Below are 18,775 nucleotides of genomic sequence, written 5' to 3'. Positions count from 1 at the left end.
TCATTGATCAAAAATCAGGTTCAAGTATGTATTTTGGCTAATTAAAGTAAATGTTTCCATTTAAATTCCAGAGCAGAAACAATTTGGAAGTTAACAACAATGTTGTTTATCACATTGTTAACTTTAACAGAGTTCTTAACAATCAGGCAATCGTGTCCATAACATTTTCTGAGTGTAAATCTCAGCTTAATAATGACCCAGGAGACATAATGGAAAACGATACATCTTCATTGTATTTATTTATTCATATCTTACTAACAATCTGATTCATATGTCATTAAAACTCAACAACAAGCCTTTTAGAACTCAATATTTATCTTTTCATTTTCTGCCTTTTCAACAGCGAATTCCTCAAAGAAATCTGAAAAAGAAACAATAACCTATAATATGTAACATGTGTATGAAAGGTAACTACAGGTTAGTCATTACAGAATTGTATTTTTTCTTACTTGCAACAAAGACATTATGGTTAGATATTGATTGACATTGTATTTCTGAAGGAAACTGTGCCTATATGTAGCCCAGTTTAACATGTTTATTCAAAATATAATGACATATCAATCATCAGATTACAACATTATATGTTTAACAAGCATATATTTCTCCGAAAGTTTCTCATGACTATATGAGTATGTTTATCAACAAGTAAATTTCATGAATACTAATTCATCTTAGTTCTATTGTATTTCACTGGAAACAGCTAAATGTAAAGGCTGATATTATTCATGCTCGTATTTCACTGAAGTCAGCTAAATGTAAAGGCTGATTTTACACATGCTCTAGACTATTTTCTACGTAGAAAGCAATACAGTACTAGTGTCCATCTACGAGAGGCCAGGAAAAAACCCTTTGAAGGCCCACAAGCACATAGTGTCCATCTTATCAAGGAAGGTATTGTATGATCGCCTTTTTTAAATTAATACATATGTGTAGTAATACAATTTAATCGAAAATTAAAGCTTCATTGCTCAGTTTAATCAAAGTGTATATGTTTCTGGAAGAAAAACTTTCAATTTAAATTGTGACACTCACTAAATAATTAACTGTAATTCTTGATCTTAAGATTCTCTGTTGAATGATATCGTTGATAAGATGCTGGAACTTCAACATTTTATAGATGACCTTTAGAGCACATTCTCTTGGTCTCACACAATGGACTCCCATAGTCAGCACTCGTTTCTACCATAGACACCCCAGAGTGATTCATATAAAGTTTTATCACGTCTCCAACATAAATGACGCAACGCCATTGGTCCAGGACTGGTCACGCGCTGACCCCATATTTTTCCATATTGGGTCACCAAATTTATATTATACCAAAATAGCATCTATTTTCTGATTCCGATGATTCAACAATTAAACCGAATATGGTTTCCTCTACCCCGTATGACCTATATCGGGTCACCTATAATCAAGCTTAAATCCATTCATACAAACTGAGTTGAATACCTGTTTGTCTCTGAAGGATCTCTTCTTCTTCCTGTTCATGACCTTGTGTTTGATCATGGTGTATGCTTTCCCGCGTAGCTTGTCCTTGTTCGTGGTACTGGCGTGGGCATTCATCTTCTTATGTCCGTGGGTATACTTCGGCCGATCCTCTCTCCCTGCCTGTAATGTATGGTATAGGTTTTATACACTGCGTTCTTAGTGCCAAATGGTTGAAATAGAAGACATTACTATAGTAATGCGATAAGCCCTTGATATGTTTGCTAGACAATAAAGCACTGTTATATACAAATGTAGCTAATAAATTAACATAAAACCAGATATAAACATTCTAAGATTGTCATCCCCCACCTGTCCAAACCACCTACCCCAACCCCCATCCAAGACTAAACCAGTTTGGAATGTCAAAGGGAACCTTAGACAGAGTGTGAATACATATTGTTAACATGCCAATATAAAAAATGCATTCATTAACTTGATCATCTTGCCATTTTTGATAATTTCTTCATATTTTGTCAGTTTAATTACCAGTTTTATAAATCTCATGTTTTTGAATTCTATAATACTGTCTCAATGTCTCAATGTGACTACTTTTAGGTTATCTTTTTATTAGCTTGATTGTGACAAACTGACAGCTTATATAATCTTCCCCCCCCCCCCCAATAAATCTAAAAATGGTCAACCAACATTAATTTCCTACATTACTCAAGTTTTATTCATTAATTATTTTACCATGACAGTGGCTAATCTGGACTCCTTGTCGTGGGCCCTTTTCTTGTGGACATTCTCAATCATAGACAGGCTCAGCAACTCCCCTCTGTAAAACCACAAAATATTGCATTAATCATTGATTACATATTTTTGTTAATGACAATAAAATGTTAGTTAAAATTTAAGTTAAAGAGGGCCCTGAAGGCCCTGTATCGCTCACCTGATCCAATTCAAGTGTGACATAAGTGTTTTCAGGGCAAGGGCAATTGTGACAGGGGAGGGAATAAGTGTTTTTCAGGGCGATGGAAAGTGCAACGAGAGGGGACTTAATTAAAACAAATTTAGAACTACCTAAAGATCATCAAGAATAACATTCTGATCAAGTTCCAGGAACATAAGGAAGATTGTTCCCAGCAAAGGTGTCGTTTCTTCAGATAAGCCACACTGGTTTAATGTTACCTGATAAATTACCGCTTTATCTCACTGCTAAAAGTTGGTATGGTTAAATACTTGGTTTTTGCGCTAACACTTTAACACAATATATTACTGTAATAGATGTGTATCTTTACTTGCTTGGTTTTTGCTGTTACAAACTAGGTAATAATGTTTCTGTTTGTTGCAGCAAGAACCCAGTATCAGAACATAGTGGGTTTATACAGAAACAACTGCCAGATGTGTTGTAAAATATGTGTGTGCAAAAACCCAGCACCTTGCCATACAGCATTTTTGCACACATCCCTGACTGGTTAACGTTGGCAATACAGAAATTATAAAAATATACAGGGGTATTGCTCTACATAAAATACCAGATAATTGATACTTGAATTGATCACAAATCAATATCTCAATAGTTAATTGAGATATTTCCCCAATGTTTTGACACAATGTGTATATAATGAAAAGACACACAATTATTGAAAAAAATGATTTTTGCAAAATCCACTAGATACTAGGTTTTTGCTGTAACCCCTCGATATGGTCATAAATGTGGCCTCTAGAGTGTTAACATGCTTTTCCTATTATTTGACCTGGTGACCTAGTTTTTGACCGCACATGACCCAGATTCGAACTTGGCATAGAGATAATTAATATAAACATTCTGATCAAGTTTCATGAACATACAGTCATAAATGTGACCTCTAGAGTGCTAACAAGCTGTTCCTATGATTTGACCTAATGACCTAGTTTTTGACCATACATGACCCATATTCAAACTTGACTTAGAGATTATTAATATAAACAATCTGACCAACTTTCATGAAGATACATTTATAAATGTGACCTCTAGAGTGTTAACAAGCTTTTCCTTAAATTTGACCGGGTGACCTAGTTTTTGACCGCACATGACCCAGATTCGAACATGGCTTATAGCTAATCAATATAAACATTCTGATTAAGTTTCATGAACGTACATATATAAATGTGACCTCTAGAATGCTAACAAGCTTCTCCTATGATTTGACCTAATGACCTAGTTTTTGACCGCACATGACCCAGATTTAAAATTGACTTAGAGATTATTAATATAAATATTCTGATCAACTTTCATGAAGAAACATTTATAAATGTGACCTCTGGATTGTTAACAAGCTTTTCCTTAAATTTGACCTGGTGACCTAGTTTTTGACCGCACATGACCCAGATTTAAACTTGACTTAAAGATTATTAATGTTAACATTCTGACCAATTATCATGAAGATACAGTCATAAATGTGACCTCTAGAGTGTTAACAAGCTTTTACTTAAATTTGACCTGGTGACCTAGTTTTATACGGCACATGACCCAGATTCGAACTTGACCTAGAGATTATTAATATTAACATTCTGACCAAGTTTCCTGAAGATAAGTCATAAATGTGACCTCTATAAAGTTAACAAGCTTTTCCTTTAATTTGACCTGGTGACCTAGTTTTTTACCCCAGATGTCCCAATATCGAACTTGTCCAAGATTTTATTGAGGGTAGCATTCTGACCAAGTTTCATTTAGATTGTGCCCAAATTGTGACCTCTAAGGTATTAACAGTCAAATTGTTGACGATGACGACGACAGAAAATGGACACAGGGCGATCACAATATCTCACCTTGAGCACTTTGTGCTCAGGTGAGCTAAAAACAAACAAGAGTGCCACATGTTATACCATCTTGGTTAACCAAACGTCATTACTCAACAGGTATTTCTGCCAGGGTAAAGACACTTGCTACACATATGCAAACTAAAGGTAATCATCTGTACAAACTTTTATGGCAATATATTTTCTGATGTTCTGCTTACTGTAGTGATAGCCATATTAAGTTTTTGCAAAATGACAACAACAACAATTTATTACAATTACAAAAAAATTACATTACACCTTTGCTGTGATGAAACTTCTATCATTTTACTTCAAAAAGCAAACCTCTATACCTTTCCTGTTCTTCCTCCTGCTTCTCCCTCTTTCTCTTCTTGCCCTTCCCCTTGGTCTTGGTCTTCATCCCCTCGGTCTCGCGCGCGGCCTGGTGCTGCTGGAGCTGCCGGAACTCTTCTTGGGACAGAACACGCGTCGTGGAGACAGACTTAGCCTTCGCTTCCTGCTCCTCCGAAGTCTCTGGTACCAGCGTGTCATCTACCTGTAACATTGGTAAACCATGCTCGTAATATTCATATAATTAGGACTATTATTAGGACTTCTCAACCTTGGCATACCACTCCAACTATATAACCACATACCTCCCCTCTTTAGATAAGTGGTTAACAGTTAACATCAGTAAATTCCCAGTAACTGTCAGTCATCCTCATACCTGACTACAATGAAACACACTACTATGTTACCACATTCCCCCCAGTCAGACAAGTGGTGAACATATATGAATTCACAGTCACTGTCTATATCCCCTTTAATACATGACTCCCAGGTTACACACAACAATACAACCACATACCTCCCCCTCTTCAGACGATTATGGACATCTATCAATTCACTCCCAGGATAAACACCACTATATAACCACATACCTCCCCATCGTCATACAAGTGCTGAACATCTATTAATTCACTCTAAGGTTACACACCACTATAAAAACACATACCTCCTCCTCATCAGAAGAGTGATGAACATCTAGCCATTCCCCGTCATAATCGTTATCTTCTTCCTCACTACACGACTCCCAGGCCTCCTGCTCTAGTTCCTCCTCATCTATGTCTTCTGTGTTCTTCAATGCCTCAGTGCCTGTTAACCATCAATAGAGGATAATGTGCATGTAAAATACATATCTTGCTGATAAAATTATAAATATAAATATTCAAAATAAGATAAATATTCATATGCCATTGATGTTTGTCAACATTATGGCCCCTGAGCGCCACTTCGTAAGAAACATGTCGAAGATTGAATAAAAGAGTTATAAGAAAAAATGCACCACGTGGTAGCAAAAAAGTTTTCTGGAAAATGAAGAGAAAAGATTTCATATTTTCATATTTGTTTAGTTCTGTATTGTTTTTTTCAGTTCATTTTGGTGTCTCATTGAATTCATATTTACTGGTATAGTGGATCAGTGCTTAATCTTTTATTTTCTTTACCTGGAATATATGTCCTGGTGTCTTTTTCACCATACTCAAGTACTTTCAAGTCTTTTGAAGCTTCTGTTGGCTTTCCCTGTAAAAAAACAACACCATTACCTTGAAAGTTTAACACAATGTACACTTAAGCTAAAAGTCAATTGGAGCATTTTCATTCTAGCAAAGTGGCATAACAGATTACCTAATTGCCAATCTCGTTGGTGCCAAATAGCATTGCACTAAGTACACTTTCGATTACACTTAATAGTTCAATTTGAGCTTAACAGAGCATTTTCATTCTAGCGAAGGAGCATAACAGAGTACTGTATTTAAATGCTGATCTCGGTGGTACAAAATAGCATTGCAACTGTGTTTGGTAAACTGACTGACAAGTATGTTTTGCTAAGTTTATTCACAAAAAAACTAGAATTTCTTCTGAGAATCTCTCTTATAAATCATTCTGAAATGGGAAAGAGAAATGACTAATTAAACCCTGTTGTAGTTTTTCTCACCTTATCTTTCTTCCTCAGGAGTTCCGGGTTTACTTTCCTGTACAGCTGGATAAGGGACCTGGACGCCATCATTACAGCTGAAAATGGTGGATGTACATTTAATTTGTGAATGGAACTGTTCTGTTTTATCATGTTACATGCACTGGAATACTTTGAGCTAGGCCTGCATACATTTCTTAAGGCTTATCCTTTTAAACAAACAACTCACCACAGGAGGGCAAGTAGAGAAATTCTATAGGGTAATGTTTCCGGTTTTCTTCTTCTCTTGTTTCAAAATTGGAAATAAACTTCTTATAAGGGACAGTCAACTTTAAGAGTGTGTTCACCAGGGGCCGTATTTAATACTCATCTAAGATTTATCTTCGTTTTACAATTAGAATCCGAGAGTTTTGATTGCACTGTAAATATTATTGACCAATAGACTGAATGGAATGACTGAGGCATGTCTAAGGATAATTATAAGAACTATATCAAATACAGCCCCTGGGGTAATGGACTAGCCCAAACTTACTGTTTATAAGTTGTAAATGAGAAAAACAAAATGTAATTGAATGAAGTTATTAATACACCATGATAGTAATCACACATTAGGAAAACTTTTTTCTTAATTAGGCTTTCACAGAAAATGAAATGAAATTCGAGTCCTGTCGTACATTTATCTCTGTGAGTTTTGTACTCGGCAAAGTCCTGCAGTAAATCCTCTGGTATGGCCAGTGGACAGCGGCAGCAGATTTCCTTCACAGCATTTAACCTATAACATGACAAACAAGGGGAAAGTGGGTTTGCATTGTTGTAATTCACTTTAAAAGTGCCATCTGAGACTTTCCATACACAGTGCAAGAATGGTTGGACATCATGTTTGAAACTCGAGAAAGTTTGAAAAGCAGAGAAAGTTTGAAAAGCAAAGTGCTAAAATTTAATTGTTACACAAATACAACACTCTAAAAATGTTTTTTCTGCTACATGTGCTTACTCTGAATAAAGTGTGTATTGAATATTCACAAGCGAAAAATAAATGCTAAATGCTTAAAGTTGGTTTCGTTATTTGTCCTGAAGGCTGATAGACAAATTCCATAGTAAGAAAATGGACATTAATTTTCTTACAAACAAATCATGCCATCACACTGTAATTAAAAGATTAACTAGTAAACACTCAACTTCAATGCTACTGATTCCTATTAAGAGCTTGTCAGCACAACAATGATACAGTTATATCCCTGAAACTAGGTACTTACCCTACTGCCATTACTTCACCAGAATTCCTATCTGTTATGAAGTTGTTGGCTATTGTTTTAATCATTGGTTCAATCATCTGCAATATAAAATACATATTGTACATGAATGATTAATGAAATATTCATGATGTGATAATTCATAACTATATAATGTCAGTGATTGATGCTATATAATGTCAGTAATTGATGCTATATAATGTCAGTAATTGGTGCTATATAATGTCAGTGATTGATGCTATATATGGTCAGTGATTGATGCTATATAATGTCAGTAATTGGTGCTATATAATGTCAGTAATTGGTGCTATATAATGTCAGTGATTGATGCTATATAATGTCAGTAATTGATGCTATATAATGTCAGTGATTGATGCTATATAATGTCAGTGATTGATGCTATATAATGTCAGTGATTGATGCTATACAATATCAGTGATTGATGCTATATAATATCAGTGATTGATGCTATATAATGTCAGTGATTGATGCTATATAATGTATGTAATTGATGCTATATAATGTCAGTGATTGATGCTATATAATGTATGTAATTGATGCTATATAATGTCAGTGATTGAGGCTATATAATGTCAGTTATTGATGCTATATAATGTCAGTGATTGATGCTATATAATGTCAGTGATTGATGTTATATAATATCAGTGATTGATGCTATATAATGTCAGTGATTGATGCTTGTCTGTACATGACAAAGACATGTTTGTCAAAGAATGGTCCTGTCCGGCTGTAGACAATGGCTGGTTGTTCAAAGTTTTGCAGCTTTTCATTTGTCTGTCAGAGCTATTATTGCTGTTTACTGTCTCAATCTTTAAGTACTGACTAGACCCTTGAGTTCTGTTGAATGTTAATTGTAATTGCAATAAATGCGTTTCTTAAATCATCCTGTGGGTTAAAATATTTTGATTGGGTTTGAGAAGTCATTTGTATATAAATATGTACTGATCAGTTAACACTAGAAAGTCATATGATATGCAAATTTGGATTTGACTTTTTCCTTGCTAAATTTAGAATATACTTTCAGTTGTGTTGCATGTTTGTCATTGTGATAAATGCATTTTTTTATCATATTGGGGTTTAAAAAATGTCCAAAAGGTTAAGAGAAGTCATTTGGATATACATACACTTAGATAAATTAACCTTACCAAACATACTGGGCCTTTAAAAGCATTGAAACATAACTGTATTCATACAATTTTGTAAAAGAAATAAACATTATTGTTGGAAAGCAAGAAAAAGGGTCACACTAGATGACCTAAATTTGTAAAGAATGAATGTGTACATGCATATTTCAATATCAAAAACAGAACTTTATTTGTATATACCTGAATTTAGAAATGCTGTGTAATTAATAATTAGGTTTAATTCATTTTCATTATAAAACTGTTAACATGATAATTGTCAAATTCATTTATTTTTCAAATAATTAAAGGTAATTTTAAAGTTTAAGCAATCATTGTTTAGATTCTTCTGCTGTATTGGTCTGAATGAAAGCAGTATTTGTATTTCCATTTAGATCTAAACAACACATTTGTTTGTATTTAAAGTGACACTCTTATTCAAAATCAATGCATACACATGTATAACAAACATCAATTTTGACTGATAAACCTTTAACTACTTACTAAATAATGCATTTCTGGAACATATTAATTACTAATAATAAGATTGTAACTGTGTATTTAATATCAGAAAGCGCAAAAAGATTAAATGATTGGTGAATGGTAAAATATTTACTATATATATTTGATGCTATATAATGTCAGTGATTGATGCTATATAATGTCAGTGATTGATGCTATATAATGTCAGTGATTGATGCTATACAATATCAGTGATTGATGCTATATAATATCAGTGATTGATGCTATATAATGTCAGTGATTGATGCTATATAATGTATGTAATTGATGCTATATAATGTCAGTGATTGATGCTATATAATGTATGTAATTGATGCTATATAATGTCAGTGATTGAGGCTATATAATGTCAGTTATTGATGCTATATAATGTCAGTGATTGATGCTATATAATGTCAGTGATTGATGTTATATAATATCAGTGATTGATGCTATATAATGTCAGTGATTGATGCTATATAATATCAGTGATTGATGCTATATAATGTCAGTGATTAATGCTATATAATGTATTTAATTGATGCTTTATAATGTCTTTGATTGATGCTATATAATGTCAGTGATTGATGCTATATAAAGTCAGTGATTGATGCTATATAATGTCAGTGATTGATGCTATATAATGTCAGTGATTGATGCTATATAATGTATGTAATTGATGCTATATAATGTCTTTGATTGATGCTATATAATGTCAGTGATTGATGCTATATAATGTCAGTGATTGCACATGGCCCATAGTTTTGTTCCATGCTGTGGTGCTCTTTCCTTGTTTCTTATATCAGTGATTAGAACTGTTTCCTATTTGAGAAACACTCTCGAGAATGAATCACAGCACCTTATAGTGGTCTTGCAAGTTAGCTTTAAAAGACTAACGCATGTACAATGTCATTCAAGTATAAAAAAATCAAATACAATAACTAATATTTTGTTATACCTCACATGACTTAGCCTTTGAAAAATACCTATAGTAATCACTTGGTATTCTATCAACTCAATTTTCACAATTTACTATTCAATTGCTGGATATTATCTTTACATGCGCAGTTTATAAATATATTTCTGAATAATACAGCGATACAAGTGTTGCTCACCTCTGGGGGTACAAGGTCGTGGCTGGCCTGGGCACCAAATAACAGCAATCGTGTCACCTCTAAATGAGAGAAAAACATGAGACATTATGACGGTACTAAAATGACATGGTACTGCATACTTACACACAAAATATTTCTTAGAAAACTGTTTTAGTTTGTTTTATTAAAGACTGACAAAACTACTGTGCATGACATTCCCTTATCACTGAAACACCTCAAACTGAGACAAGTCTAATACCTCTCTGATGGGGCTGAAGGAATCGCTGTATGTACGGGTAGAAACTGAACAGGAACAACTGAAATGTAGATGAATTAAGATGCAATACATCAAAGACTTAGCTGAATAGGCTCAAGTGTGAATAAATATTGTTTATCAATATTTGAATTAGGGAAAACATAGGTTTAAGAGTGATGGAAATAAGCAGGTGTGGTATGAATTGATATACCCTGGTCAAACATGACGCCATGTTATCAAACTATTAAAGAAACATGAAACATGTTAAAGATTAAAAACACTTTTATCCCCCACCACCTGAATGGCATTTTGCATTTAATGTCTGTTGGACAATTTAGGAGATATGTACATAATCGCTTTCTCTAATAAATAATTAAGCTCCATTTTTCAGAAATCTCATTATTGCAATAAACTGACACGGCTACCCTTTGTTTTATCTGTAAAACTTACGACAGGTCTGCACTTGAATATGTACTGATTTTCAAATTGAACACGGTTTTCTTCATAAGAACCATTGTTTTTGATATTTATTCATTCTTTTCAGGTAAATTAAAACAATTGTTTTAATTGTGATACTGCTTGTTTGGGAATAATAGTGCATCTTTGAATTTACTCATCACTTGACTCTCACATGCTAAATGTACACTTCATGGCTTCACGAAACAAGAGGCCCAAAAGGGGGGCCTATGCTCTACTGGCATGGCTTTTGTGGTCATATCAATCTACAGCATGTATGTATGGGTAAAAGGCAACAGACATATAGTTTATTTTTTGTGTTTGGGTTACCTGAAAACGTAGCACTTTCAACATCTGAGCCCAGAAAGTATTGTAAGCAGATTAGTTGCATGAACTATTTTAATATGTGCCAAGTAAAAGTCATCTGACAAAAAAAAAATGCTTTCAAAACTGTACTCATAGTAAAAATTTCTGTAGTTTTAAAAGTTAAAAAAAGTTGGTCAAAAGGTCAAAGTCAAGGGCATCCTAGGACAACATTGATCAATTTGAACAAACATTCACAATCAATTGTGCTGAGATGGATGCACGAACACACAAAAAGATTTTCAAACCTTTCCAGATTTATGTTTACCAAACCTGTGAACCCTGGGTGTGGCCAGTAATGACACCAGGTGCATAACTTAAACACTCACAACCAATTTTGTTAAGATGAATGCGCAAACTACAGAACTTAAAGCTAAAAAATGGCCTTTGGGCTTTCAACAAGAACAAGGCAGAGTAATTCACAAAATCAACTGCAGAAGCAAAAAGCAAATAGTCTCTCAAAATCCTAGACTTGCAAATTGTCTCCCTTAACTCTAGACTTGAATTTACATGTACATGTAAACTTGGCTAAAAATAGAATTCGCTCATGCAGACCTGGCTAAAAATAGAAAGCATTTCTTTAAAACTTTCATGACCCATAATCTAGGCATTTATGGGCGGATCTGGCTGGTTTTCGAAAGGATATTGTACAAGTTTCATCGAGATACAATCAAAACTGAAGACTGTATCATGTTCACAATCAATTGTTTACAGACGCACGAACGCACAACTGCACGGACGCACGACCGCACGGATGCACATACTACGTACACATTACCATCACATAAGCTCTTCTGGCCTTTGGCCAGTAGAGCTAAAAACTAATTATCTTCCTCTTACTAGGCTTGTTTTAAGGAATATTGGAAATACTGTATTAGCCTACTTTGGAACCATCTGGTGTCTAGTCCATATAATACACTTTAAAACAGTGTTCACACTAAGAACACATTGCCTGCTAAAATGGACAAGTGAAATGGCAATAGGGCTGGTTTATATTAGGGAAAATAAATGAATATAAAATTAGAAGGGCTGGTTTATATTAGGGAAAATAAATGAATATAAAATTAGAATAAGCAGTAGCTAGCCTGTTATTTCACTATTTGAGGTGGATCAACCACATTTTAATGAGAACCATGTTTATATTTATGGTCGCATAGACTGAGTTTACATACCGGTACATCTTATTTTTTGTATCTCGTTAAAATGACTTACAGTATGTATCTTGTTAAAACGACTGACATATTGTATATAAGGGCTCTAATGGTTGTATTTTGTGGTAATTACTGTTCATATATTTATTATCCAATTCCTAAATATAACTTCATTGTTAGAACAGGTGGGGGTGGGGGGCGGGGGGAATGATGACAGACCAGCCAGCCCAATTTCGATTAGTATACAACATCATGCGGTAATTTTATAGTGTTTCACAATCTCATTGTGGAAATGTATCAAAACTGTAGCATTGCATGAGCCAGATTGGTTCTTTAAGAAAACTTACCCTGTTAGTTTTATGCACAAATGTTTCATGACCATTGTGGCCGCGGTTTTGAGATAATATCATTTTTATCTGAGATCTTTTATTCGTCTGTGTTGTGAATCTACTTTAATATTATTGCTATTTCCTCCATACACATCAATATACTCTATACTCCTGTAAAAACACAAATGAATTGTTCATTCTTTCTATAGCTAGCCTGGTGACAAGAAGCTGTTTGTCAAAGAATGGTCCTGTCCGGCTGTAGACAATGGCTGGTTGTTCAAAGTTTTGCAGCTTTTCATTTGTCTGTCAGAGCTATTATTGCTGTTTACTGTCTCAATCTTTAAGTACTGACTAGACCCTTGAGTTCTGTTGAATGTTAATTGTAATTGCAATAAATGCGTTTCTTAAATCATCCTGTGGGTTAAAATATTTTGATTGGGTTTGAGAAGTCATTTGTATATAAATATGTACTGATCAGTTAACACTAGAAAGTCATATGATATGCAAATTTGGATTTGACTTTTTCCTTGCTAAATTTAGAATATACTTTCAGTTGTGTTGCATGTTTGTCATTGTGATAAATGCATTTTTTTATCATATTGGGGTTTAAAAAATGTCCAAAAGGTTAAGAGAAGTCATTTGGATATACATACACTTAGATAAATTAACCTTACCAAACATACTGGGCCTTTAAAAGCATTGAAACATAACTGTATTCATACAATTTTGTAAAAGAAATAAACATTATTGTTGGAAAGCAAGAAAAAGGGTCACACTAGATGACCTAAATTTGTAAAGAATGAATGTGTACATGCATATTTCAATATCAAAAACAGAACTTTATTTGTATATACCTGAATTTAGAAATGCTGTGTAATTAATAATTAGGTTTAATTCATTTTCATTATAAAACTGTTAACATGATAATTGTCAAATTCATTTATTTTTCAAATAATTAAAGGTAATTTTAAAGTTTAAGCAATCATTGTTTAGATTCTTCTGCTGTATTGGTCTGAATGAAAGCAGTATTTGTATTTCCATTTAGATCTAAACAACACATTTGTTTGTATTTAAAGTGACACTCTTATTCAAAATCAATGCATACACATGTATAACAAACATCAATTTTGACTGATAAACCTTTAACTACTTACTAAATAATGCATTTCTGGAACATATTAATTACTAATAATAAGATTGTAACTGTGTATTTAATATCAGAAAGCGCAAAAAGATTAAATGATTGGTGAATGGTAAAATATTTACTGTGGTCTACTATAGTCTCATAAGGTAGAAATACCGTGTTTTATGCTTATTTCTTTCAAATTAAACTCGTTAACCTTCATAAGAACCATTGTTTTCTACATTTATTCATACTTTTTGGAATGTTAAAACAATATTATCAATTGTGGTAAATCTCATTTGGGAGTAAGAGTGCATCTTTAAGATTTATTAACAGTTTTTAACTGGTTGTGGGTTATGCTATTTTTCACTTAGATGTTTTGCAGATGTAGATGACTGTGTCAGAGTTGCTTAGCTAAATATAGCCATTTACATAATTGTGAGTAAGGGATCCTTTTGTTTCATTATCATACTTTTTCAAATGCATAGTTGCTCAATTTAAGTTGAAATGAGTAGGACAACTCAATTTTTGATCATAATATGTTAGTATAATATATAACGTATTCAGCATCAATAAATAAAAAAATGTCAACTGCAACAAAACTGCTTGTTATTTGAAAATGTGGTGAAAGATTTCCAAGTTGCATTAACATATATGACAAAAATTTCCTTTTCACTCCTAGTATGTTGAACTCGGTCATCAAGTGAACTTTAACTATAACATGTCGGGAAATAATACTTCAAGCCCATGTAATATGTGCCTGTCAAAAGCATTAAAAAGGTCAAATTAAAAAGTAAATAAAAAATGCCGCCATCTGACAAAAACATTCCGGTTTCATTTTGAAAATAACTAAAAAAAGTTAAAAAAGTCAATCAAGGGCCATAACTTATATTCAGGGTTAATATGGAGTTATGTAACCTAATTGTCAGATGGTCGTCCATAATTGTGTTAGTATTAATATTAAGTCAATTGAAAGAAAGGTGTAAGCCAGGGCGAGTAGTAAAGCCTCCTTAGTATATATGATGTAATATTAATGGCAAATATATATAGGGGTCACCTACTGGTCAGGCCCAACCTCCAAGTCAAGTCTGATGACCAGAGGTCCAGGAGTTGTCGAGTTTGTGTATTAAGGTCAGTGTGAACTTGACCCGATGACCCCTGAAATCAATAGGGGTCATCTACTGGTCAGGCCCAACCTCCAAGTCAAGTTTGATGACCATGAGTGCCAGCATTTTCGAGTTCTTTTAGCATTCAAGGTCACTGTGACCTTAACCTTCAACCCCATGATCCCTAAAATCAATAGGGATCGTCTTCTGGTCAGGCCCAGCCTCAATGTCAAGTTTGAAGGCCATAGGTCAAAGCAGTGATGAGTAAGCACTCGGACAAGCTTTGACAATTTTTCCCAATTAAAGGTCACTGTGATCTACTGGTCAGGCTTAACCTTCATGTCTAGTTTGCTGACAATAGGTCCAGAAATTGTCGAGTTATCACTCGGACAAGCTTTGGTCTACCGACCGACCGACGACATGTGCAAAGCAATATACCCCTCTTCTTCGAGGGGGGCATACTAATTACGATAAGAGTTTAAAGTTAGCATTGTTCAAGTTGCAGAACTAAAAGAAAAGACACCCGACTCTTGCGCATCTATTAGGACATGCGCATCTAATGAGATATTTACGGTGATCTTTTTCCTAATATGGCCGGTTGCTGACCAAGACAAAAACTGAAAAAATAATCTGAACAATCTGCCCAATTTTTGACTATTTTTTTTAACTGATTGTTACTGTTCATGTTTACCAAATTTAAAAAGCACAGCAAATTTTGTATCTAATGACTTATCTTTTGACAAAAGTCTACTTATTTCAGAGAGACCTCTGGGCCAGTATTCAATATTGATCTTATCATTATCTTTAGACATGCCTTAATGAACCCATTCAGCCTATTGGTCTGCTATATATACAGGCGAATCAAAACACTTAGTTTCTACTCTTAAAATTAAGTTCAATCTTAATTGCTTTATATTGAATATGGCAATAGCATGGCTTAACAATATAAATCTTATTTTTTCTATGAAGATTATGTTTATGACCGGACCTGCTCAGTCATGCATAGAAGACCCACTCACAAGATTTCATTGTTGCATAAAGAATAATCAATGTGGCAGCACTTTTTTCTGAGGTGAAAACAATATTGAAGAAAGTTTTTGTATTTATCAATATCTTATTTTCTTACACATGAAAACATGCATACAAATATTTCATATGTACATAAGTGGTAAAGTAATATTTAATAGTAATCATGGCAGCATTTGTTTTAAAAGTAGCATTGTACTTAATGTAAAACATGTTGTATTATCCTGGCTGCATGCCAAATTGAATCCTAATCTCTGTCGCAAATATCCAATGAAATGCTGTTGCACATCAAGGCCAGGTCCAGCCTGTTCAGAAGCTCATAGCAGTAACCCAGCATATTGAAGGCTGTGTCAATTTGGATATCAGCTTAACAAAAAAAACTTATGAAGTACCCTAGCCTCATGCCAAATGGAGACATTGTCCTCGTCTTGAATATTCAATAATCAGTTGTATCACATCAAAGCCAGTCTAAGCCTGTTCTGAAGGTAATAACAGTGAAAGAGCAAGTTAAAGCATGTCAATGTGAATATCAGCTTCATAAAAACTTTTTTTTAAAAGACATTGTCTCTTGTCATAAATTTCCAATGATCTGCTGTAGCACATCCATGCCAGGTCCAGCCTGTTCTGAAGTTCAAATCAGTGGCCCAGCAAGTTGAAGGCTGTATCAATGTGGATATCGGCTATTTAAATACTGACGAAGTATCCTGTCTTTATGCAAGATGGAGACATTGTCACTGTCATAGATTTCTAATGATCTTCTGTTGCAGGTGAGGCCAGGTCCAGCATGTTCTGAAATTCAAATCAATGGCCAGGCATGTTGTAGGGTGTGTCAATGTGGATATCGGCTACGTAAATACCGAGCAAGTATCCTGACTATGTGAAAGATGGACACATTGTCTCTGTCATAGATTTCCAATGATCTGCTGTAGCACATCCAAGCCAGATCCAGCCTGTTCTGAAGTTCATAGCAGTGGCCCAGCATGTTGAGGGCTGTGTCAATGTGGCCTCGTGTTGTCCCCATTGTGTGCTCGTGTAGGTTATATAGTGCTTCTTGTGCTCTACTGTACTGGTGTAGCTCTCTGTAGGTGAGATGTTGTAAGTAGTACAGGAATGGGATACAGTCAGAGACAACATTCAACTTCCACCTTTCTCTATTTACTCTGATGTCAACTCTAATCCATCTCATCATTTCTGATTGAAGATGTTGTGGAATGCAGTGTATTTCATTTATTGTGAAAGTTATACACACCATTATGTGCTTATTTAGTACTTCAGTGGTTGACAATGTGATTAGCTTGTCCATAAACTCAGTGCTTGTTTCCAGGTGTTTTCTTTCATGATGTCCACAGCACTGACACACTTCTGGCCCAAGCAGTCCTTCACAGTAAGTCAGTACTTTTGAAGCTACCTCATACTGCCCACTGCAGTACAAAATAGATGCAAACTTCAACCTACTGGACATAAGGTCAGAGTCCAGTGACAGCTGGTACCAAATTAAGATATCCGGTGTGATTGGTTGTCCCAGAGAGATGCATCTTGAAGCCAGCATGGATGCATAGGTGTTGCACAGAAATGGTGTCTCTAGAGAAACTACTTCCTTTTCTGATTCTTTTGGGGAATCTGAAAAAGTCTGTAAAATAAGCAGGTGGTTTTTGATGTTATCTATTGGTTGAGAAGTTGTCAATGCATCCATGTAAACTGAAAGCTCAATCAGATTTTCAAACAGTAGCACCTTTAGAACACCACAGGTCTGGGTTTCTGTGCTCACATTCTGATAGGGTATGCTTTCAAGACCTGAGCATTGTAGCAATCTCAAACCAATATTGTCCATATCAATACAAAACAACTGCTGCAGTTTTGTGTTGATGAGATTGGAAAAAATGCTGCACAGTTTTGGAAACTCCCAAAAGTTCAATTTTCCCACAAACAGATTAACTCCAGAGATTGTAAAGTGGGGACAGTATTTCTGTTTAGCCAATCTGTTTAGTGTTTTCAAAAGTAAACACACACATTTCACAATGTTGTCTTCCCTCCATATCTCAGCTGGATAGTTTTCTATTGTAAACATCATTGCAGTTTTGATGTGAAAAGTGCTAAATCTATCTCCAAACACATCCTTGAAAAAAGAGCTCCTAATTATTTTGGCGAGTGTGTATGTTTTCACTTGAACAGGGCTAAAATCAAACATTAGAAATCGTTCCATCAATGAAGTTGAAAATCTCCATAGCCATTTTGAATAAGGGTAACTGGTTAACTTTGAAGGGACCATAAATGCTGTAGATCTACACACTGATTGTTTAACTGGGCTCTCAGTGTAGCCCTGTGGCACTAGGAAGACTCCAACCTCACTGGCCCTTGCTAGCGTGTCAGGTGTGGGCCAGTGTCCAGGGCGTGGTCTGTGGAACAGGAACTGGCATTCCTCTGGCAGCTTGCTACAGTGATATGCATGAACAATGTCAAGCTTTTTATCAAAGGATAATGATGGCCCATGTCTAATTATATCACCAGAGTCACTTTGTTGCTGTACCCACTCCTGTTGGAGAAAACGTGTATTAGCCACTAGTATTCTCCCTTCCCTATCCAGCACATCATCAGGACCCAGTGCATGTACTGCTGGTAGTGGACAGTCATCTCTCAGTCTCTGTAAGTAGCAGTGTTGAGGAGGTGTGTGGTCATTCTTTAACACCAGCAGATTTGACTTTCTACATTGCCAGTCACTGAAGTCAAGGGCCACACGCTCATTGTTATTATATTCCAAGCTGTCAATGTCAGATTCCATCCCAAGTGTTGT

General features: G+C 34.8%; 1 protein-coding gene across 1 annotated transcript in view; it reads right to left on the bottom strand.

Annotated features, from left to right (window-relative positions):
* Positions 1 to 222: 222 nt before the first annotated feature.
* LOC128228378 (protein SDA1 homolog) overlaps positions 223 to 18,775 on the bottom strand; it is a 37,912-nt gene continuing 19,359 nt past the window's right edge. Inside the window, exons 11-21 of the mRNA XM_052939668.1 lie at positions 10,434 to 10,491; positions 10,196 to 10,254; positions 7,441 to 7,517; positions 6,859 to 6,956; positions 6,206 to 6,282; positions 5,715 to 5,790; positions 5,225 to 5,364; positions 4,563 to 4,765; positions 2,179 to 2,263; positions 1,450 to 1,608; positions 223 to 361 (exon numbers count right to left, since the gene is read on the bottom strand). Of these exons, the coding sequence (XP_052795628.1) occupies positions 314 to 361; positions 1,450 to 1,608; positions 2,179 to 2,263; positions 4,563 to 4,765; positions 5,225 to 5,364; positions 5,715 to 5,790; positions 6,206 to 6,282; positions 6,859 to 6,956; positions 7,441 to 7,517; positions 10,196 to 10,254; positions 10,434 to 10,491 (1,080 nt within the window). The 3' untranslated portion in view covers positions 223 to 313. The remainder of the gene's footprint in view (positions 362 to 1,449; positions 1,609 to 2,178; positions 2,264 to 4,562; positions 4,766 to 5,224; positions 5,365 to 5,714; positions 5,791 to 6,205; positions 6,283 to 6,858; positions 6,957 to 7,440; positions 7,518 to 10,195; positions 10,255 to 10,433; positions 10,492 to 18,775) is intronic.

This window comes from Mya arenaria, chromosome 3 (genome assembly GCF_026914265.1).
Source record: "Mya arenaria isolate MELC-2E11 chromosome 3, ASM2691426v1".
NCBI lineage: Eukaryota > Metazoa > Mollusca > Bivalvia > Myida > Myidae > Mya > Mya arenaria.
This window is presented reverse-complemented; position numbering and strand designations above follow the sequence as displayed.